General features: G+C 37.9%; 1 protein-coding gene and 1 long non-coding RNA gene across 9 annotated transcripts in view; one reads left to right on the forward strand and one right to left on the reverse strand.

Moving 5' to 3' along the window:
- Positions 1 to 20,337, forward strand: part of LOC112678541 (uncharacterized) — a 47,203-nt gene extending 26,866 nt beyond the window's left edge. For 3 of the 4 annotated variants that reach the window (XR_004810617.2, XR_004810615.2, XR_003147652.3), the window contains exons 3-5: positions 599 to 798; positions 13,081 to 13,258; positions 19,239 to 20,337. This is a non-coding gene — a long non-coding RNA (uncharacterized LOC112678541). Of the gene's footprint in view, positions 1 to 558; positions 799 to 13,080; positions 13,259 to 19,238 lie in introns of all 4 variants that reach the window. The other variant, XR_003147653.3, reaches the window with a different exon arrangement.
- The window catches only part of PDE7A (phosphodiesterase 7A), a 317,331-nt gene that overhangs the window by 95,554 nt on the left and 197,548 nt on the right, over positions 1 to 24,229 (reverse strand). The window contains exon 1 of one of the 5 annotated variants that reach the window (XM_025477853.3): positions 20,323 to 20,481. The exons of the other annotated variants lie outside the window; for them this stretch is intronic. Within the exon in view, the coding sequence (XP_025333638.1) occupies positions 20,323 to 20,460 (138 nt within the window). The 5' untranslated portion in view covers positions 20,461 to 20,481. Of the gene's footprint in view, positions 1 to 20,322; positions 20,482 to 24,229 lie in introns of those variants that run through there. 5 annotated transcript variants of the gene reach the window in all.

Below are 24,229 nucleotides of genomic sequence, written 5' to 3' on the forward strand. Positions count from 1 at the left end.
ACCTTATAAGGATCTGACGTACTTTTTACATTTGCTGAGTATCTTACTTTGTGTGAAGCACTGGGCTGAACACAGCTAAATAAACAGTGTCCACTCTTTAGTAGCTCATAATCTAATCAAACTGCAGTCAGGACAGATCAGTGTACAAGGCCAGCTGTTCTGACAGTTCATCCTGGGCCGCAGCCTTAGGACTGAAGTCAGAATTGGTTAATAAAGTCAAATCAGTAGACAAAAAACTGCAGCTAAGTGGATTCAGGAGATAAGGAAGGTTATGATTAAATGGGTATCATGATGAATGGACTCTGAGAACCCTTTGAAATGTTACATATGGGGTGTGTGTGTCTGTATTTGTGTGTGTGTGTGTGTGTGTGTGTGTGTGTGTGTGTGTGTGTGTATAAAAGAACTGCTCTGAGGTAGTGGTCTCCAAACTTGTAATGCATTTATTTATGAATTGTATTCATTTTATTTTATGTACTCTATGCAACATGAGTAAAATTAGGATCTAAAACAATAAGGCTAAAAATATAAAGTTCTAAAATTTTATTTTTCTATCTTCAGTGCCTTTTCTTGCATGGCCCACATGAATCCTGCTCTCAAGGAAATTTAAAAACACTACTGATGCGGAATTAAGTGTGGAAAGCCTCAACAGTTATTAAAACTACACTTCAACTGGAAATGAGCTGAGGCCAACCACAACAATCTTGAAGTCACTTCCAGAAAGCTTTTCTCTGAAAATGAATTTAGAGTATTTTCACTGTAGGACAAAGGAAAAATGAAAATGTGGGTTCTACACGTCAGGTAACATATGTTTTGCTTTTATCTTCAGTTTGTTCTCTTTTATGTTAATGTTTTAGGCTACCAAAAAACCTCTTAAAGATAGAAATTATCTTTAAAAATTTAGACTTTAGAAAAGCTATGTAAAATGGGCCCCATATTCCATGTTTCTGACTAGTATAAAATTTGAGGTAGTATTACTAAATTTAAAATATTGCTTGAGGGAGAGATTGTGTGCTGTTTTAACAATGAGTGTGCTTCTGTAGTATATTCAGAAGATCTCAAGTCAATCATTTTCAGTATACTTTTCCAAGCATAAAATTTTTGCCTCCAATTCCACATTCTCAATTCTAGAAAAATAGGTAATGGATACAGACAAGTCACAGAAAATAGCTAGCAGGAAATTAATAATAAACATCTATTTCAAGTTTAATATCAATAAAAATCCAAGAAATGGAAACTAAAAAGTATCAGCAAGGTATGAAAAGGCACTCACATTCTACTCATGGAAATATAAACTGATATTCTCTTTCTGGAGAAATTTGACAGTATTCTGTGATCTAGTAATTATATTAGGAAATGATTTCAAAATTTAGATGGACATATATGAAAATGATATCACAATATTTTATTTCTGCATAGAAAATGACTGAATGAAAGTGCTCTAAAATGTTAAGTGTTTATCTCTGGATATAGGGTTACAGGTGGTGTTTACTTTCCTTTTTTTTTTTGTATATTTCATTTTTTAAATTATAAGCACATATTAACTTTAATCCAAAAATTTCAAGTTTCTTTTCAGAATTCCTTTTAACAAATATCACCCAGTTCTTCTTAAACAAATAAGTGTCTGCTATTTCTATTCCAAATAGAGCTCCTATTCTAATTTTTGATTTTTACCTCCTCTTCATCAAAAGCATTCAGCACCCCTCCCCTACTCCAGTACACTAGAGATGAGCTCTAGTCAAAGACAGATCTCCGTTCAAATCCTAGAAACATCATTTACAGTTGTGTTACTTTGCGCAAGTTTTCTAAACCTCAAGAGAGTTCTTAAATAAGATTACATAAATTTAGAGATTAAGACAGATTCATACCACAGTGGGCAGCTCAGAAAGGGTATGAGGATGAAGGTGGAATTTTAAGGGGAGGGAGTAGGTGGGACTATAAAATAAAATTACAGGAATACAATTTGGGATTCATCCCAGAGACAGTTATGGTGACACAAGATCTGACATGATAGCATGAGACTAAAAGAGTAAATTTTTCTTCATTCTTCTGTATTGAACACTTCCTGTATGTTACACACTAGGTACACAGCAGTGCACAGGGTAAACAAGATCCCTGCTTCCTGACCACATATTCTGTGGTAGCAGGGGTGGGGAGTATGATGGGGGGTGGAAGGCAGAGACGGACCAATGAATTGAGTCAGTGGTGTGCCACAAATAAGACAAAATAAGGTAAGAGGACAGGTGGCGAGGGGTGCTGTTTGAAATAGGGTGGTCAGGAAGACTCCTCTGCAGGGTGGGCTGTGATCCGCAGGACAAGGAGCCATGATGAGATCTGGAGACCGAGAGAAGAACGGGAACAAAATCAAAGATGGAAACAAACCTGGCATGATCATAGCAAAAAGACCATGGTGAAAGAGGGAACTGAAAAGTTAGCAGGTGTGAGATTACATGGGACCATAGCAAAAGAGGAGTTTGGATTTTATTTTCACTGTGGTAAGAACCCACTGATGATGTTTCAGCAGAGTGGCATGAACTGACTGCATTTAAAAAACGACTTCGAGAAACCATGAGAGATCCTTAACTCTGGGAACCAACTGAGGGTTGCTGGAGGGGAGGTGGGGGGGGGGGATGGGGCAAGTGGTGATGGGCATTAGGAGGGCACATGATGTGATGAGCGCGGGGTGTTACACGCGACTGATAAATTATTTAACACTACATCTGAAACTAACGGTGTACTAATACGTTGGCTAATTGAATTTAAATTTTAAAAATTACTCCGACAGGGCAGCCCCGGTGGCTCAGCGGTTTAGCGCTGCCTTCAGCCCAGGGCGTGATCCTGGAGACCCGGGATCGAGTCCCATGTCAGGCTCCCTGCATGGAGCCTGCTTCTCCCTCTGCCTGTGTCTCTGCCTCTTTCTCTCTCTGTGTGTCTCTCATGAATAAATAAATAAAATCTTAAAAAAAAAAATTACTCCGACAGATCTGTGGAAAGCAAATCCTAGCCACAGGATGCTATCACAGCAGGCCAAACATGCCCCGAACGAGGCAGGATTGATAGCATTAGTGGTAGAATCACACAGAATTCCCAGAGGCTGATTTCAGCTCTTGCAAACAGAGCACAAAGGTTTCTCTTTCTAAAATCTGCCCTTGTTCTCCCAGATCAAATGTGCCACTACTAAACTTCATGTACTATGGTAATGAGGACACGTATCAAGAGTATTGCAATTCTATATTTACATAGCTGTCCTTCCTACTAGATCAAGCTCCAAGAACCAAGGCAGGAAAACATGTTCTATTTATCTTTGATACACCTATCAGAGTACCTGGCATATAAAATGTGCTCAATAAATGTCTGCTGATTGAGAGAATGAACAAATACATTTTAAATAATCAATATGTGTTCATTTCCTAGGGCTGCTGAAATAACACAAACTTTGTGGCTTCAAACAACAGAAATTTATTTTCTCTCAGTTCTGCAGGCTTGAAGTCCAAAATCAAGTGTTGGGCAGGGCCATGCTTCCCCAGAAGGCTTTTGGAAAGAAACCTCCTTTGCCTCTTAGGAGTTTCTGGTGTATCCCAACAATCCTTTGTGTTCCTGGCTTGTAAACTGCATCGCTCCAATCTCTGCTCCATCTTCAACATGGCCTCCTTCCCCACGTGTGCTGGCATCTCTGTGTGTCCTCTCCTCTTAGAAAGACATCAGTCATTGGATTTAGGGCCTGTCCTAATCCTATATGACCTCATCTTGATTATATCTGCAAAGATCCTTATTCCAAATAAGGTCACATTTTGAGGCTCCAAGTAGACATGAATTTTTGGTGGACACTATTCAACCCATTACACCATTCAATACCACAATGGATTGCCTTATAAAGTGGTGATCTTCTATTCCAAAAACGTTCAAGCAAAAACTGAGTAGCCAAAATGGATGCTCAACAGATGAGATTTCTATATCACCTCTGTGTGTCCTTTAAAACCGCTGTGGTTTCAGTTTATTCATCTGTATACTAAGGAAACTGATTTCTTTTTTTCTTTTTTTTTAAGGAAACTGATTTCTATAGCCTCTTCTAACATTAGTGTTCTGATTCTGGGTCATAAATTTTCTTGATGACTTTTTACATTTTATAAATAAATATGGTATGCTAATACAGAGACCCTAAAATATTTCAATAGATTATAGCAAAAAGCTTACCTTATCAGTTCTGAAATAGGCAAAATAGTTTTTGTTTTTTTTTTTTGTTTTTTTTTTTTTGTTTTTTTTTTTTTTTTTCAAAATAGTTTTTGTAAACTATCAGCCACCAAACTTACTTCATTTTCCCATAAATATGCAGCATATTCCTCCGTACATCAAAGCACTATACTTCTATTTTAATACACCACTTTGGATACCTACTATGTGCCAGTGAACAACCCACTTCTGACCCACCAACTTATTAACTAGCTAACTAGACCTTTCTCCATTGTTTCTACATAGTAGAAGTGTCATTTAATGGTAAGATTTTTAAAAACAGCTTTACTAAGTTCCCTTATTACAAAAGTGATGTATTTTTATTGTTTTAAAAAAAATCACAAGTACAAAGATACTAAAAATTACCATAAGTCCCAGTACCAAAGATGGCCACTGTTAACATTCTGCTGACCAACCTGTCAGACTTGTATGTATGCATACACTGATGTATATAATATCCTTCATGTCTTATTTACAAAAATCAGATGTTATATAAAAAATTACATAAACAAGCTAATACACATGCTACTCTGCAGCTAGTATTTTCCCCAAATTGTTGTGTGTATCTTTCCAAGATGAATAGAGATACATGGCATCATTTTACAGGATAGAGTTTTATGCTGAATTAAAACAACAGGGATCCCTGGGTGGCGCAGAGGTTTAGCGCCTGCCTTTGGCCCAGGGCATGATCCTGGAGACCCGGGATCGAATCCCACGTCGGGCTTCCGGTGCATGGAGCCTGCTTCTCCCTCTGCCTGTGTCTCTGCCTCTCCTTCTCTCTCTGTGTGTGACTATCATCAATAAATAAATTTAAAAAATTAAAAAAAAAAAACATATTCTAACCAACCACCAGACTGGTGGGCACTGAAATAATCTAAATATCCATCAGTCCAGTGTTGCAAATTATTACCAAAATAATTTATGCACATTTGTTTTAGCAAATTTTTGCAACTGCCCCTTTAGACAAATTCCATGACCGCAGAAAAGGTAGTATTCATGCTGAAAATTTGGATTTGTAAAAATCTACTATCCTCCAACACTGAATCGAATGATGCTCCCAGATCCATATAAAAGAATAACTATTTTGTCACCCTCTGCTAACACTGGTTTTTGTCAGACTTTGCCAATATGAAAATAGATATCCCCCATCAAAAAATACTTTTTCTTTTTTTCTTTTCATTTTTTTTCCATTTCCTTTATTACTAACAAAGATAAACATGTTTTCCTACATTTGTATTTCTCCGTAGAGCTGAGTCTTCTGCCAATTTTCTAATGAGTAGAAAATTATTTTTATTTATTTTTTCCTATAGATCTTTTTTGTTGCTCTTCCTCCCCTCCCCCTACAGATCTTATTTCTGTTGCCCTATCCAAAAAATCCTTCAGGAATGAGACAAAGAGGTTTCCTCTCACCATTCCTTTTCAGTGCCACACTGGAAATTCTAGCTAATGTAATAAGACACACACACAAAAAAAGGAAACATGGTATAGATTGAAAAAGACCTAAAACTGTCTTTGTTCATAGATGACATGATGTCTACATAGAATCTATAAGAACAGGACAAAAAACCCTCCTGGAACTAATGAGTGATGATAGCAAGATTAAAGGATTCAAGGTTAATATACAAAATCAACTTCACATACAAGTGAAATTTAAAATTTAAAACACAATACTATTTACATTAGCACTCCCCAAAATGAAATACTTAGGCATAGATTTAACAAAATATACACAAGATCTTTATGAGAAAATGACAATACTCAGATGAATAAAATCAAGAACTAAATAAATGGAGAGAAACTGCATCTTCATGGACAAGAAGATTTAATATTGTCAAAATGTCAGTTCTTCCTAACTTGATCTAGTTTCAATTTAATGCCAATCTAAATTCCGCTAAGTTTTATTGTGGGATGTCAACAAACTAAAGTTTACAGAGAAAGGCAAAAATATCCAGAATAGCCAACACAATATTGAAGAGGAAAAACAAAATTGGAGGACTAACACTATTGGACTTCCAGACTTACTATAAAGCAACAGTAACTAAGTATATTAAGATAGTGTGGTATTTGTGAAAGAACAAAGAGATCATTGAAGAATAAAGAGCTAAGAAACAGGCCCACAGAAATACGGCTAAACTAATCTTTGACAACAGAACAGTGGTAATCTGAGGCAAAGATAGTATCTTCAACCAATGATTCTGGAACAACTGGACACCCATATGAAAAAAATCAATCTGAACACAGACCCCACACTTCATAAAAATTAACAAAATGGATCACAGACCTAAATATAAAATATAAAATTCCTAGAAGAAAATATTTTAAAAACGTAGATGGCCTTGGGTATGACAATGACTTTTTAGATTACAACACCAAAGGCACAGTGCATTTAAAAAAATTGATAAGCTGGACTTCATTAAAATTTAAAACTTCTGCTCTACAAAAAACAATGTCAAGAGAATGAGAAAACAAGCCCCAGAACGGGAAAAATATTTGCCAAAGACACATCTGATAAAGGACTGTTATGCTAAATATACAAAGAACTCCTAAAACTCAGTAATATACAAACAATTTAAAAATGAGCCAAAGACCATAACAGACACCATATCAAAGATATACAGATGGCAAATAAACATAAAAAGATGCTCCACATATGTCATCAGCAAAATGTAAATTAAAACAAGATGCCACTATACACCTATTAGAATGGGTACTCTAAAACACTGACATCATCAAATGCTGGTGAGGTTGTAGAGTAACAGGTATTGTCATTCACTGCTGATAGAAATGCAGAATGGTACAGCTACTTTGGAAGATAGTTGGGTGGTTTCTTACAAAAACTAAACATACTTTATCCATATGGCCCTGCTAATCACATTTCTTTGGTATCTACCCAAAGGAGTTGAAAACTTATGTCCACACAAAAATCTTCATAGAGGTTTGTAGTAATTTGTAGTAGTCTCATGTGCCAAAACCTGGAAGCAACCAAGATAAATGGTGATACATCTAGACAACAAAATACTTCTCAGTGCTAAAAAGAACTGCGCTATCAGGTCAAAACAACAAGGAAGAACCTTAAATGCATATTAAGTGAAAAAAGCCAATTTGAAAAGGTTGAAGACTGTATGAAACCAACTAAATGACATTATGAAGAAAGCAAAACTAGAGACAAAATATCGGTAGTTGCTAGGGGTTGAGGTGAAGGGATAATTAGGTAGAGTACAGAGGATTTTAGGGCAATGAAATTACTCTGTATGATACTACTAATAATGGATACATATTATACATTTGTCCAAACTTAAAGAATGTACACCACCAAGAGTGAACCCTAATGTACAGTATGGACTTTGCATGATGATGCTTTATCAATGTAGGTTCATCAATTCTAATACATGTACCTGTCTGGTGAAGAGTGTTGATAATGGTGGAGAGTATACATGTGTTGGGGCTGGAGGTATATGGAAAATCTCTGTACATTCCTCTTAAATTTACTGTGAACCTGAAACTGTTTTAAAAAAAAATTAAGTCTTTAAGAAAGGTTTGTTTTTTATAATAACTTCAATGTTTTTCCTAAAATTTTCTTAAAATGTTCACAATAAAGAATTAGAGGAAAAAAGTAAAATGAAGTAAAAAAAAAAAAATCGAAAAATTCCACCTCCTACCATTTCATACATAAAAGGCTATATAGAATGAGCAATTTGTATATAGGGAATATTATTTTATTCCTCAATGTGAAAAAAAGCTTTATTCTTAATTTTTAAAGTATAGGTGAAATACATCTTTCTTTTTTTTTTTACATCTTTCTTTGTAAAAGGTTATTTCTGTTGCACATAAATCTCATTTCATCAAATCATATCTTCCCAACTGGTCTATGATACTTTCAATAATCGTTTTATCTCTTATGTTTTAAGAAGTAACTCAGATATGTTTTAAATTGAGTGTGTTTCTACTCTAACTTCTTTTAAAACTCCCTGGACTATTCACAGATGCTTTGCTACTCAAAAAATAACGTTCAGTAAAGGAAGACTGCTACCTAAGGAAATTCAAAGGTCAATCCTTTCACAAGGCAGTAGGGGATATAGTGAGAAAAGCAACAAAGTTGGGAAGAATTAATCTCAAAACTCTAATTTCTCCATTGTCTAACTGTGGAATCTTGGAGAAATCACTTAACTTTTCAGAATCTTAATCATCAAATCTTTAAAATGACTTATATGATTCCTTCCAAGCATTAATATCCTGATTCCATTTCCAAAGAAGTCCCAGAGTGATTAAGTATGATGACCTAGGATTAGGAACAATCAAATACCGGAAAAAAAGGTTGATGTATGAAATATTATTTCTATATACCTATGAAAAATGGTTAAATATAGGAACAAGACAATAACAAGATGGGATATAGTAAGCCAGTAGTCTACAAACTGGGCCATGCATGTATAACCCTGAAAAGTACAAGAATATGGAGAGTTTCAAGAAAATTGATTTTTCAGCTCTCAACTCCCATATGTACAACTTTCTAAAAAAAAAAAAATTCTGATAACCCAATATATCAGTTTTCATTTACCTCCTCTCCCTTTTCATCTCTACCCCTCTACCACCTTACAAAGGAACCTGCAACACACAATCCTTCATGATACTTACTGTGGAGAGAGTGTCTAACAACATCTAGGGAGCCAAAAGGAGAATTCAAAATACCCACAGTGAGAAAGTCAATGATTCTAACAGACAGGGGTACCCAACTTTTTTTTTCAAGTAAAGGGGTCATCAATTCTTACTTCCATGAATATAGAAGTTAAGCCAAATCCAGTTGCTACCTGACAAACCATTAAAAATAATTTTATCACTTTGTTGTCAACTTTGAAGAATGGCTGGTACTGCTAAAATAAAGTACTTACTACTCATGATTTCTCAATACTTTCACTATTAAAGTAAAAGAGGAAGAAAGGCAATGCAAAACACCATATTTTCTGATAGTATTAATGGATAAACAATAAATATTTATGAAATAACTTAAAAAAGAATCCATTTCCAATAAAATTTTACTGTTTTAATACTTTTTAAATTTTATAACTCACACATTGGTTTGTGCACTGGTTATAGTCAGTAAAGCTGTATTGCTGAGACCAAAATAAATTTGAAACAGCTTTATGAACCAAGGAAATTTAATTTTTAATTTTAAAAAATTTTTCAAGATTTGAGAGAAAGAGAAACATAGCATGGGGGGAAGGGTAGTGGGAGAGGAAGCGGAATCCCCGGATGAAGGACTCAATTCCAGGACCCTACGATGACTTGAGCCAGTCAGATGTTTAATCGACTGAGCCACCCAGGTGCCCCCAACATAGGAAATTTTAAATGTTTTTAATTATAATTCTTTTTACACAGAACTCAGAATAACTGGGTGACAATTAATACAAAATGTTTTTTATTCCCATTCACTAAATTCATGAATGAATTTACTTTCATTGTAGAAAAGTATGATATGATTGATAAAATGCTTTTAATTATAAAAGATGGAGATAATGTATAGTGACAGAAAAACAGAAAGGAGTTCAAGAAAAAAATGAGGAATGTAAAAATTCTGACTTAAAATATTGTTCACATATTTTTTTAAAAATAATTATGGAAAATAATCAAGTTGTTAAAAATTCCCTGGATGTATTTTAAATTGTGATTTAAGTAACACACCAAAAATTATTCATTTACAAATACTGAATTTAGGGGAAGAGTTTTGTTTTTTGTTTTTTTTTTTTTTTTTCAAGAAGGCTCCACACCCAGCATAGAGTGCAATGTGGGGCTTGAATCCATGACCCTGAGCAAGACCTGAGCTGAGATTAAAAGTCAGATACTTCACCCAGGCACCTCTCGATGAAAAATTCTTGATGTGTGAGAGGTATATAGCTTGTTTGTTTTTCCAGTTCTTTGAAGGATATATGAGCAAAAAAACTCTGAAAGTTAGAATGCATCATTTGTCCTAACCGTCCTAAGATATTGCCTACTGGACATGCCCACCTGGATGCTCCCCAGATACTTGAACTCAACATACTCAAAGTAAATTTATTATCTCTTCCCCCCCACCACACACACACACACACACACACACACACACACACAAAACCTACCTCCTCTTCCTGTATTTTTGTTACTAGCTTCATGATCTGGTCTCCCAGACTAAAAAAGTGAGAATTTTTTCTTACCTCCCACATCAAATCAATTCCTAGTCTCTAACTCCTAACTTTCTAGTTCTTGCACCACAGCCACTGTTTAAGATCTCTTCATAGGCTGTCATCAAATAGCTCTTCAAAACAAGAACTATACTTTTTTTTTGCCAGAGTTGACACACAATGTTAGTTTCAGGTGTACAACATAGTGATTTAACAAGTTCATACATTATGCTGGGCTCATCACAAGTGTAGCTACCATCTGCCCCCAAACATCCCTATTCAAATATCAGTGACTACATTCCTTATGCTATGCCTTTTATTCCTGTGAATTATTCATTCCATAACTGGAAGCCTGTATCTCCCACTCCCTTTTACCCATTTTGCCCAACCCCTCACTCCCCTCTTCTGGCAACCACCAGTTTGTTCTCTGTATTTATAGGCCTGATTCTACTTTTTGTTTATTCTTTTTTTAAAAAAAGATTCCACTGAGTGAAATCATATGATATTTGTCTTTCTCTGACTGGCTTATTTCACTTAGCATAATCCCCTCTAGGGCCATCCATGTTGTCTCAAATGGCAGGATCTCATCCATTTTTATGGCTGAGCAATATTCCAGTGTGTGTGTGTGTGTGTGTACCAAATCTTCCCTTATCCATTTGTCTATCAATGGATACTTAGGTGGTTTCCATATCTTGGTTATTGTAAATAATGCTGCAAGAAACATTACCTTTTCAAATTAGTGTTTTTGTCTTCTTCAGGTAAATACCAAGTAATGGAATTATTGGATTATATGGTATTTCTATTTTTAATTTGAGGGACCTCCAACTGTTTTCTACAGTGGCTGCATAAATTTACATGCCCACCAACAATGCACAAGAATTGTTTTTCTCCACATCCTCATCAACACTATTAGTTCTCGTCATTTTTATTTTAGCCATTCTGGCAGGTGTATGGTGAGCTCTCACTGGTTTTGATTTGCATTTCCCTGATGATTAGTGATGTTGAGCATCTTTCCATGTGTCTATTGGCCATCTATAGGTCTTCTTTGGAAAAATGTCTATTTAAGTCCTCTATTTCTTAATTGGATTTTTTTTTTTTTTTTTTGGTGCTGAGTTGTGGAAGTTCTTTATATATTTTGGATATTAACATTTATCAGAGATATCATTTGCAAATATCTTCTCCCATTCAGTTAGGTTGCCTTTTTGTTTTACTGATTGTTTCCTTCACTGTGCAAAAGCTTTTTATTTTGATGTGTTATTCCAATAGTTTATTTTTGCTTTTGTTTCCCTTGCCTTAAGGAGACATATCTAGAAAGATGTTGCTATGACTGATGTTAAAAAGATTACTGCCTATGTTCTCTTCTAGGATTTTTATGGTTTCAGGTCTTACATTTAGGTCTTTAATCCATTTTTATTTTTGTGTATGGTGTTAAAAAGTAGCCCAATTTCTTCCTTTTACATGTAGCTGTACAGTGTTCCCAGCAAAATTTATCGAAGAGACTGTCTTTTCCCTATATTCTCACCTCCTTTGTCATTGATTAATTGATCATCTAATCAAAAGTTTATTTCTGGGATTTCTTTTCTGTTCTACTGATCTATGTCTATATTTGTGCCAGCACCATACTGTTTTGATTACTAAAGCTTTGTAGTACAACTTGAAATTTGGAATTGTAATACCTCCAGCTTTGTTTTTCTTTCTAACAATAATTACACTTAAATTTACTTCTCAACATCTCCCATGGAGAGTGAAACTACTTTATTATTACAGAAGAGCTATACAAAAATACCTGTAATGCTTATTATCGAGTTACCCAAAGAAATTATAGAATCATGAAGTTGGAAGGAACCAGAGAGCCAATCCTCTTGACCATATCCTTATCCAAGTATCTTTCAAGCTACTGTTTCAATTTATAATCTCATGAAGTAGCCAGCTCTCTCTATGGACATCTCTGTCAGAGATCTGAGCCCAAATACAACTTGTTTCACTTTTTTCTAGATTTACTGTGATTTTAAAAAAGATTCACGTTGAAAGAAAAACACTGGTAAAATTACATACATTCTAAACAAAAAGTTAAAAAAAAAGTTATAATTTAACATCCAGAGATGGCTTCAATTAGCATTTGGAGATATCACTGGCTTTATTCTTCCTTTTTTGTGAGTATGCATGGTATATAGATTTGACTTAGTTTTAAACAAAACTGGGACAAACTGTTGAATACTTGGTACTAAAAGTAAAGTAAGAGAAAATATTATTTTTTATTCAACTGCTACATTACTTTTCAGCAAATTTACAATTTATATCTACTAACACTGTATAATCTTGTTACATATTTATTTTATCATTCTTTTAGTTTGCATTTCTTTAATTATTAGTGTGATTAAACACAAGATCACCCAATTTCCCTACTGTTTCTACCTATTCATCGTACTCTACTCTCTGCAATAATATCTTTTTCCTATGTCATAAAAGGAAGTAGAAGAGAATGCATAGTCTTTAGGGTCAGGTCACAATGACACAGAGTTTAATCCATTTTCTACTATCTAGTTGTGTTACCTTGGACAAGTTGACAACTTTAAGCTTGTACCTTCTCCTGTATATTAGTGACTGCTCTCACAAAGTAGGAACAAGATGAGGCAATCAAGAATATACAACCAATCAAAATCTAAATTAATCCTCCTCTCTTTTTTCTCATTCCCAGGATAGTCCTTCACATACTAGAAGACAGCAATGCTCTATCATCTGTCACCAACCACTCCTCCACCTCCATCCCCATCTTCTTGGCCCAAATCCTGAGGTTTCCTTTCTCCAAGCTAAATGTCTCCGATTTCTTCACTCACATATCAAACAGTGTGCTTTCAAATTACTTCATCATCTTGGTAACTATCTTCAAAGTATGATTTAACTTAGTCATGTCCCCCTAGAAAGTGGCTCTAGAGTAAAATCCAGATATGATTTGAAAAGACCAGAAGGTAAGTTATCACTTCAAATAATCACCTCAAATCATCAAATGTGTCTTCCTTATCCAGATCTATGAGTCAACAAAAACCTACAATCCATAAACCTAAAAGACTAAATATATTCTACTCACCTTCACTGAGGCAGGCTAGGTTAAAAGTGAGGGTGTTGAACATGACATGCCTTTCCCAAAGTTCTCGTGATGCCCTGAGCAAATAATGTAATTTCTCTAAGGTCAGTTTACTCCTTTGGAAAAATGGTAAAAATGGGAGTAATAATACTTACATAGTTTTTTGTAAAGATTAAAAACATTAATTACAGTATCTGTCATGTGAGGTACTCAATAAATGGAAACAGAATTATCACTGAAACAAGACTACTGCATCTTTATTAAGCACCATTTACCAAGTGCTTTACATGGTCCTGAGCTCAAGTTTGGTCTACCCAAAATGCGGATGACAGAGTAGGCTTTGCTCAAACTTAGTTAAACAATTAACAACTCATCTTCTTCCCCCAATTCTTCCTGCCCTGCTTTCTTCCTCTCCTCTTCTCTCTTGCCATCATCTTCAGAAAACCAAGAGCCCTCCCTACCAGCAGGTGGAGGCATAGAGCAGTAATCCAAAATTCCTACTCAAAATTACAAGCAGGAGAAACTTCTGATTTCAACCACAAGAACACTGGCACAGGTCCATTAGGAAGGAAACCTGCCAGCAGCCAAAATGTAGTTCTGCAAGCTTCAAAAGCTCATCTACAAATGTAGCTTTTGTTCCTTTCCCCATATACTACTACTTCATATACTAAATCTGAATGCAAATCGTGGATGTATCATTTATTTGTGACTAACCTTTGAAAGACATATTTGACAACAATATAAAAATCAACAAAGTCTATGTTACATTTAACAAGAAGAGGCTAGTTAAATGTGAGAGAGAATAAACACTCAATTTTCTCTCCATTCAAATTAATCGTAAGATAGCAATCTGTAGAATTAAGAAGTTTTAAGTTGTTTTTAAATTAGAAGATTAAAAATTAATTGTTGAAGTTTTCTGAAGTGGCCAAAGGAAGTGTAAGAATGCCCACATCTTAAAGATCTTTAGTCCAGGAATTTCTAACAAAATTAGATTTTACATAAACACAAACACACAGTTTTTGGAACAGAAAATTAAACTTTTTAAGATCTGCATGCAATGAGGGTTCTTTATCACGTAAGCTTCTTTAGTGTCTTTATTCCAACTAAATGGGTATTAATAGTCCCAGGCAAAAATCTGAATTAAGCTAAGCTTTGTAGACTTCCTCTTTCTTCAGCTCTTCTCTTCCCAAACTTGTCTCTATACTCATCTCGAGAAAGTTAATTCTCTAAAATTACTCTGGTCCTTCATGAAAAGAAAAGGGAGAAAAAAGGAAGGAAGGAAAGAATAGCTGAAACTTAGACTAAAGTATTAGCAGAATTCTTATCAAATCGCCTCAAAGAGAATGGATGGTACCTCTCCTTTCCACCCAAAGTGAGTTCCCTACTCTTTGTAACTCCTGAAAAGGGCTTAATATTTTACTGCTTGTAGGACATTTGTTTTCAAAAAAGAATTCCTGAATAGGCAGTATGTACAGCTGATGGAACTCCAAGCATAGCCACAAAATCTGAGCATAGGTCTAAAACCTCTTCCAATCACGTCGCACAGACTAAATGTGTTCCTGATGACAACTTATAAACCAGTAATTTGAACATCCTACTCCTCAATCAGAACACCACTCTAAATACACTACAAATTTACATTAATATTATGTTTGAATATATATTTGAATTATAGTATAAATATGTATTACTTCAAAAGTAAAAGCCAAAACATGATACTATTAAAGTTAAATCAAAGTATGAAACATTTCTAAAAACAGAAAAAATGAAACCAAGATCCCAACAAAACAAGTCTTTGGGCAGTGGACAGGGAGGAAGGTGGTCTCAGCAACTGAACCACTCCCAGGACATCCCACCGACTATTCACACTATCCCCTGTACTGGCTTCCGAATGTAGATTTGTGAAGAGACAACTACTATGGTAACAGTAATTTGAAATAATGCACATTTACAAACTGACATTAGATATGTAACAATCCAAAAAAAAAAAAAAAAAGATATGTAACAATCCTTACAAATGAGCACAAAATATGCAAATGAAATTTGACAAAAGAGGAAATGCAAATGCACAGAAACACTTGAGAAAGTGTATATTTTTGCTTAGTCCAAGTTGAAACAAACTTAGCCTACCACAATGCATCTACTAACACAGTAAAACATATCTGGAAATGTTTACACAACATTTATAAAATAATGTTTATTATAATAATTATATAGTATTACAATGTAATAATATGTGATTGGAGATGAGAAAAAGTAACATTTATCTTAGTACTATAAAAGGACAGAGCTTTCTAAAAACCCAAAAACCATTCTTACCTCTTGACCTGACCTAGTGATACCATTCTACAGACTTTATCAAACATGCATGAAGGTATTAAGGTTTTGTGTACAACATCAAGACCTGAAAGAATTCTAACTTTTCAATATTCAGAGAATGTGTTACTCATAGATCAACATGACATCACTACTCATGATCATTAAGTATACATAAAACTACATGGTACTCTGACAGTATAGTAGCTTCTAGTCATATAATAGCAACTAGTCATGCAGCTATATAAATAAAACTGAATTTACAAACCAGTTCTTCAGTCAGACTAGCTACATTTCAAGTGCTTACCTAGCTATATATGGATAATGACTATTATACTAGATACTGCAGAGAAAATTTCCATTATCACAAAAAGTTCTATTGGATAGTGCTGACCTACATAGCTTTCTGGACTATCTATCCTCTATCCTCCTCCCCCTCACATGCCAGATATTATAATTGATGTTTTTAATCTTTACAAAAACCCTGCAAGTAACATTACTCCCATTTTTACCATTTTCCTCAAGAAATACCTACATAATCTTCAGGCTTTGGCCTAAGCCTCAACTACTATGAGAAGCTTCCCCTGATTTAACCAGGAAATTTGGGTATACCTTCCTGTAGTCTCATTATGCCTTGATATCTCCAATAGAAAAATTATGTCACATATTATAGATCATTTTCCCCACCACACTCCTGTAAGCTTTAAGAACCAACTTTTGCCCAAGGGACTTTGAACTGTTCTGGCACATACAGGATCTTGACAATTTGTCATATACTAAGAACACTGCTAAAGACAAGAGACATATAAATTATGACCAGAAGTGAAAAATGTTTATATATAAGGAATTTAATACATCAAAGAAAAACTTGGATGGTTGGCAGGCTCACAGGTGATTTTTTTCCCCCCAATTACTAATTCGTTACATTTTCTTAGTACTCAACACAAGAGGCCTCATTCCCAGAAGGTATTTAGTAAATATTTGTGGAATAGTTTCTGTATGAAAAAAAAAAAAAAAGACACGAAGAATGAACCCTAATGTAAACCATGGACTCTGAGTGGTAATGATGCAGCCATGTCGGTTCAGCAATTGTAACAAACGTACCACTCTGGTAGGGGATGCTGCTAATGAGAGAGGGTATGCATGTACCAGGCCAGAAAGCATATGGAATTCAATTTTGCCGTGAATTTAAAACTGCTCTAAAAAGATAATGTCTTCAAGAAAGACATCCCAATATTTTGTTCAATAGTAATACATACCATCAATTAATGATAAATTTTAAAAATTAGATCACAAATTTCTAACCCAAAAAATATTTGTCTCCAGTCCATAGAAAATCTGACTAAAATAATCGCAGGTGCAGTGCTCTGGTGTGCTATTAACAGACTAACTCAACTTCCACACTTACTGAGCACCTATCTATGCAAAGCACTATGGACACAACAGTGAACAAGATAATTTCTGCTCTCACAATATTTTATCTAAATAAGAACTTTATTCTGCAAGATAAATCTTTAATCTCGGCTATCAACAGATATCCTAAAATGGCAAAAACAAGTTTCTTTTATTGTCCTGATTTTTCAAATAATTCAAAGAACTCATATTAACCATTTGAGAAAGTAGTACATGACCTAGTTTAAAACAAAAAGTTAATGCCTCATTTACTTGGCATTCTTGAGACAATGGTGTTCCAAAGAAATGAATTTTTCAGATAATTCACCCTTATCTATTTAAACACCAAAACTTACATTGTTTGGCATGGAGATTTTAAGTGGGAATATTTCAATATTTAAAAACATTCAATTAAATATGTTGACTAATAATTACTGTGTTGTACAACACTCAAGCTCCTAAACTGTATGTCCTCAGGGTTCCTTTTTAAGAGTTGCTGGCTTTAAAGAGTTTTTCTTCTGATCCCAGGCTTTGGTGTGTCTGCTGTCAATTTTAGCAAGTATCAATGAGAATTTGATTCTAGCAGCCTCCAATCCCTTCAAATTTGCTGCTGCTCGCAACACGTTTGTCAGAATTTTGCCTAATACACACACTTTGAAAGGATTATCAAATCTATATTTTAGTTGTTCAGGCTTCTGCTTATTTCCTGAATTTCTTTAAAGCGCAGTTACAAGTTCCAAACCAAGTTCGGGATAAATGAGTTACTGCTATACCTTGATAAAAGCCTTTACATTGTTTTCAGATTTAAAACTGATGCTCAGAAATAATTTCATTACTAATTCACTCATCCAACAGTATTAAGTACCTATTATGAGACAGTCTCCAATATTATCGTGAAAATGAAGAACTGAAAGATTGCGAGTTTGAACATACTCTAAAATAGATTCAGAAAAATAATTTCTTAGCGACTAAAAAAAAAAGAAAAACAGGTTTGCGGTTTTTTTAAGTATTAAATGAAACTACAAAACCACCTCAGTTTTTAAAAATTTCTGTAGCTTTAGACTTAGAACTGAAGATTCAAGAGTTTTGATTTAACCAAACATTTATTGTATAATACTCTGAGTAAGACTCCCCAATTATTTTTTTCTATTACACATTCCCATCTGGCTTTAGTAAAATCACTAGTAACATACAGTTCAGTATTAAATGACAGTCCAAGTCTTGGTAATGATAAATACACCCATTACAGCCCATGGTAAGTTTATCATCATTTTAATGTTGGGCAACAAGGATTAGAAAAAAATGTTATAATTCAAGAAACTTTCTGTCCAGATTTTCATAAGTTCCTATATACTTCACTTAGTGGTATAGTTTGTTTTTTTTTTCAAGCTTTAGGAGTTAATAAAATATGGTGTGACTGTTCAATATTTGCTTTATCTGCCACAATCATATTTTTAAAATTCCATTACCCATTAAACCTAAGGCTAGGAAATGAGTCAAGAAGGAATAGGGCTTAAAATTGGTCCCTGAGGATTAATTAAGACAATGGTAAAACCCTCCTATCAGCCTTGTTTTAATGCTCTTGGAATCTTCTTTTTAATTCATTTTCTCCTCAGGGAGCATAAGTAACTTTATTTGTATTTTATAATTTTATAAAAGACCTTTTAATAAAAAGATCATCCTTACTATTTAGACTGAACTGGAAACAGGTATTAGTTATGGGCCTGTGATCTGAGAAAGTGAAATAATACTGGGAAGTGAAAAAAGTTACTACAGTTAAGAACCTTTAATTACTACCATTAAAAACCTTTCCCAGCAATGCATTAACATTTTTCTTCAACATTAATTTTGGAACCTGAAAATGATTTAAGGAGTACTATAAAGGTAGAGCATGGACCTAACTTTCAAAATAACAATGAGTATTATTTAAACTAATATGGTAACCTTAAAAGTTGGCTCTAACCTCATTAGCATACTATCTTGTCCCGTGAAATAAGCCTGATTTTAAATAAAAACAATTCAGAGGGAAATCCAGATGGTCTCTTGCTCTTTCTACCATTTAGGCAAAGAAGCAAATGACAAATGTTTACTGGACACACCTATCACGAGCAAAATCTCTACCAGGTGCTATCTACACTACCGGTTTAAAAAGATATGTATATAGACGTGGCTCAAGGTATTTACAACTTAACCGGAGAGAGGAAATATGCTTCACAGAAGATACTAATACTAACCAATAGGAAAAACAAATGCATTTGAATTCAAAATTGATCATGAACATATAACATTCTGGCAGCAGATACGGAGGGCACTTGACTTGGTTCAAATGTAAACAAAACTGTGTTTGCCTATTTTAAAGCTGGCAACAGAAATCACCCAGAACTAAGGAGCTGGGCCAACAGCATGACCATAGGACAAAAAAAAAAAAAAAAAAAAAAAAACCGAAATTCTCAGGAGCAACTGGTATTGGACCATTCAAAACAAAGTCTTCCCGTGAGTGTTCATTAGTAATTCTTCTGCTGAAATCTCCGTATCAAATAAAAAAAAAAAAAAAAAAAGAACTGATTCCCGGCTATCAACTTTGTGAAAACCGAAGCTCCGGAGAAGCACTCCGGATACTTGTTTCTTTGATAAGCACTTAAAGGTCCACCCGCGGAGTAGCCGGAGCCGCCGAGGGCTCCGGGGAACTGGCCTATCGTCCGGGGCTCCGCAGGACCATCCGCACGCCACGCGGAGGCGAGGCGCAAACGCCGCACAGGTGTGTGCCCGGGGGCGGGGGGACAGGTGTGCCCGAGGCCACAATTAGGGTGCGAGGGGCCCGACCTCGGAGGGAGGAAAACAGTCCGTCCCGAAGCTTCGCCCGCCGAGCACGGAGGGGGCGGGCCTGCCGCAGGTCTGAAGGCTCCCAAAGCCCCCGCGCTGGGCGGGATTCGGAGGAGGCCGAGGGACTGAGGGTGCAAAGCCCCAGAATAAAGGAAAAGGCTCTCGAATCCAGGGGCCAGCCTAGAAACCCCCAAACAATGAACAATGCTGGGTCTGAGGTAAACAGCCGCGACTGGGGGTGTCGCGGAGGTGAACCCGGATGGGAAGAGGGAAACAAAAGAGAGAAGCCCCCGAGCGCGGGTCCGTGGCGGCGGCGGCGCGTACCTGTGAGAGTTGCCGGGGATTGGGGCATCCGAAGAGCGCGGAGCTGGAGCTGAAGCTGATGGCTCCTCGGCGGCTGAGGACGTGCTGGGGGACCGGCCTGTCCAGGGGCAGCACCGGCAGCTGGTAACATACTTCCATTGAATACGCCCGCCCTGCCCCCGCGCGGCGCCCGCCCGGCCGCGGCCGCCCGCCCCTGCGCTGGGAAGGGGCCGCGGCTCGGGGGCGCCGGGCCGAGGCGGGGGCAGGGCGGGCGGCCGCCGACCCCGGGCCGGGAAGCCGCGCTCACGCCTTCCCCGCCCCAACTCCGCCCGGGCCGCCGGCGGGAAGACGCTGCGGCGGCCGCGGCGACAGTTACGGGGACCGGCGCGCGGCGGGCTCCGGGGTGCAAGCGGGGGCGGCACAGGCAAAGTCGGAGGGGGAGCCCTGCCGCCCCGGCGCTCCTCGGCCGGGAGGAGCCGGGGGAGAGCCGAGCAGGAGCGGAGCAAGGACAGGAGGAAGCGGTGCAAGGAAAGACTGCGGGCGCCAGCGGCGAGACCCGGGGTGCGCGGGCTCGGGACCAGCCACCAGCTCGGGCCGCCGCCACCGTCCTGCCCCTCCCCTCCCCCGGAGCCTGACTTCACTCCGCCGCCGGCGCGAGCCGGGCGTAATTCACACTTTGCAGCCGCGGACCGTGCGCCAACCACCGCCGCCGCCACCGTGACGTCACGACGCCGCGCCGCAGGCCTCGCGCCTCCGCAGCGCCCAGGGAGACGGGCTAGCGGCGGAGGGGGCAGCTGCCTTCCTCCTGGTCTGCCCTCTAAGCCGGGTCCCTTCCTCTCCTGCCGCTCGCCACCCGTCCTCTACCGCCCCCACGCCCTGTATCAGCGCGCAGCCCCCCCCCCCAGCTGTCCCCTATCTGCCCTCCACCCAGGGCGCGTGCGCACGAGGCCCCACCGCTTGGGGACATTCTCCTTCTAGCTAAACTCTTGCTGTCGTGCGCGCCGAGGGTGTGGAGTGGGGATCGGCCTGCGCTACAGGCGAGATTCGGGCCTCCTGACCCCAGAGGCCCAAAGCACGCGGCGCACTCGCGGCGCCCAGCCGTAACCGCGGGGTCACCGCTGTGCTTCCCTCCTTCAATTCCCATTCTTGGGCTTCGCTGGGGTCCGCTGCGGCAGTGACGTCAGCGGGCCGCGCGGGCACAGTCCGCCCCGCTACGTCACCGCCAGTCCCTTGGCGGGCCCGGCTGGGGCTCCCCGGGCAGGTGCGGGCCCCAGGGCTGTCCTGGGCCAAGGGGAGGACAGGGGAACCGAGAAGGCGGGAGTGGGGGGCGGGGGCGTCCAGGGGTGGAGGGGAAACACCGAGACTGAAAGAAGTGCGAGTATGCACTGGAAAAAATGAGAAAGGATGATACTGAGAAGACAAAGGAAAAAGGAGCCTGCATGACCTTTTACCAAAAGTGTTTTTCTTTGTTGGCTTTGATTTTTAGAGCTCTTGACCTGGTTTGTAAGCTGAATATGTCATTTGCAGGTTCATTTTGTCAAATTTCTCCCCCAAACTATCAAAGCTCTTCACTTGCAACCCATTGTTTCAAATGCATTCCAGCCCCTGGGACATCGGCCTGAACAAGCTCTTTCCTGCTGGCAAAATTGTTGATTTGGTTCTGCTCTCAGGGCTCCCACCCTTCCACTTATCTGTTATAACTAGCCGTTGGCAAGATGGTAGATCTTTGAAAGTTCTGCATAGCCATGACTGATGACATCAGGTATGAAATGCTCATGATTCCATAAATCAAAAGTCTGTAAGACGTTTTATCATCTTTCCATGGCATCTGTTTCTTTTACATCATTTAAAATGTTCTACATAGTTGTTTGTCTATTTGCTCTCTACTATTAAAAGAAATGTAACTTCCACTGTGGTTTCATGGATGTTGTCTTCCCTAGTGGTAACCTCTCTAATGCAACAACTGACCCAACTCATCTTTGAAACCCTAATTACTCCCACAGCATCTAGTAGATATATTGAGCATCTGCCGTATGATTGGGACTAAGCTAAACACTCTTATTCTAACAAAAATCCCATGAGATAACAGTATCTAAATTGAAAATGCATTTAGAGAAAGGTAACTTGTCCTAGATTTTACTCAGATAAGTGGCAGAACTAACCAAATAATGTTTGAATTTTCTGTACCTGTAAGCACCCAGAAGATGCTATTGGTGTCACATCAAACCAATATGCTTCAAATAACTATTTCATATTTAATAACATCTAAGAGACTCCATTCCATTAAATAATTTAATAAGAGGGCACTAACAATGCATCTCCCTTCAGCAGAGAGCTAACATTTGCTATGCACCCACTGTGAGCTATAACAGGTATTTTACATACAATGTTTAACTTAACCCCACACGATAGCCACATATATAAAATTTGATATCGATTCTACAGATGAGGAATCAGTTTCCAAGACCACAAGTCATCTGTGCCACTGAACTCAGTTCTGTGATTTCAAAACCATGCATTTCCACCACACCATGCAGTATCTCAAGACCAGAATGTCAACCGTTCTCAGTGTTCTTTACTGGGGAGCATATTAGGATTCTCCAGAAACACAGAACCAGTATATATATATAGAGAGAGAGATGGAAGGATTTGCTGTGCATGTACCTTGTCCAAGACAGAGAAGCTAGAGGAGCTACAGTCCTCCTGCTGCCCTGGCCAGTAAGGTGAGTCAGCAGGTCAGGTTCAAAACTGCAGCAGTGCCTGGGTTCCTTAATCAGCCTGCCAAATGTAATGGCTAGGTACCTCACTTCCACTTCTCAGATCTTTTGCAAATTTCTTTTGTGGCCAACCAAAACCCTAAAAAGAAGAGAATTCTGGGAAATGTAGTTCCTACTTAGGTAAGTTGCTAGTATGAACTACCCCAGTCCAAACTCTTGTCAACTTTAAATCCATACACACTTCTTTTAATCATATTTAATTTTCAAATAAAGACCATAGTAAAATCATGCTATGTCCATATGATGCAATATCTCTCATACAACCCAAAACAGCTCCCCCCCTACCCCAAAGAGTATAGAATCTTTGAATGATGTTCATCCCTCTTCTTGATGAGTCATATTATCCCTCTAATATCCTGTAACTTAAATGCTAAGATATAAAGTTACCCACTATCAACACATCATGGGGGAATGCGAGAGGGGGGAAAGCAAATAATTGGTTAATATATACACGAATATACTCCTATCAAAATGAAGGAGAAATGTTCACAACTATTATAGTTCTTGTATCTGCAACTGGCAACATAATCATAATTACTATTTATAACTCTTTTCTTCCCATTACCTTTTTAAATATTCCTTTTGCCTTCACCAAGCATCTCAGCTGATAATGGTTCCTTCACTTATGGAGCAACCTAAATTTTTATTCCTGAAATATCTAGACGATTAGAGGTTCTATTTATACTGGGTTGTTGTTACGTTTTTCCATTAACTCATATTACAGAATATGGGAATACTAAAAAGCACCCCCAAAGAATCTCCTGCATTCCAGGCACATTCCCATGTAGTAGCAACTAAAGATCAGCTTAACAGTTAGGATCAATCATTCCAGACAGTAGAGTTACCCCCTTCTTTGCATGTTGACTAAATAGCATAAGGATCCCCAAATAGCCAAGTAGCAGTCTCAATTTACAGATTGAGTTCTTGCTGTGTACCCTGGTGGAAACATTCTTCTTTGGCAACTAAGACCTCTGGACAAGCAGAACCCAAAGTTGCAGGAATTGGAAGCAAAATTTTGCATGTGATTCACTAGGGGTAAAAGTGAGAGGATCCACTTCCACTCCCAATCCTTGATTCCTGAACCATGGATATATATTTAGATTTAGAACACATGCCAAAACGTGGAGAACATTATCCTAGCTACACAAAGT

The sequence above is a fragment of the Canis lupus genome, chromosome 29 (assembly GCF_003254725.2).
Source record: "Canis lupus dingo isolate Sandy chromosome 29, ASM325472v2, whole genome shotgun sequence".
Taxonomy (NCBI): Eukaryota; Metazoa; Chordata; class Mammalia; order Carnivora; family Canidae; genus Canis; species Canis lupus.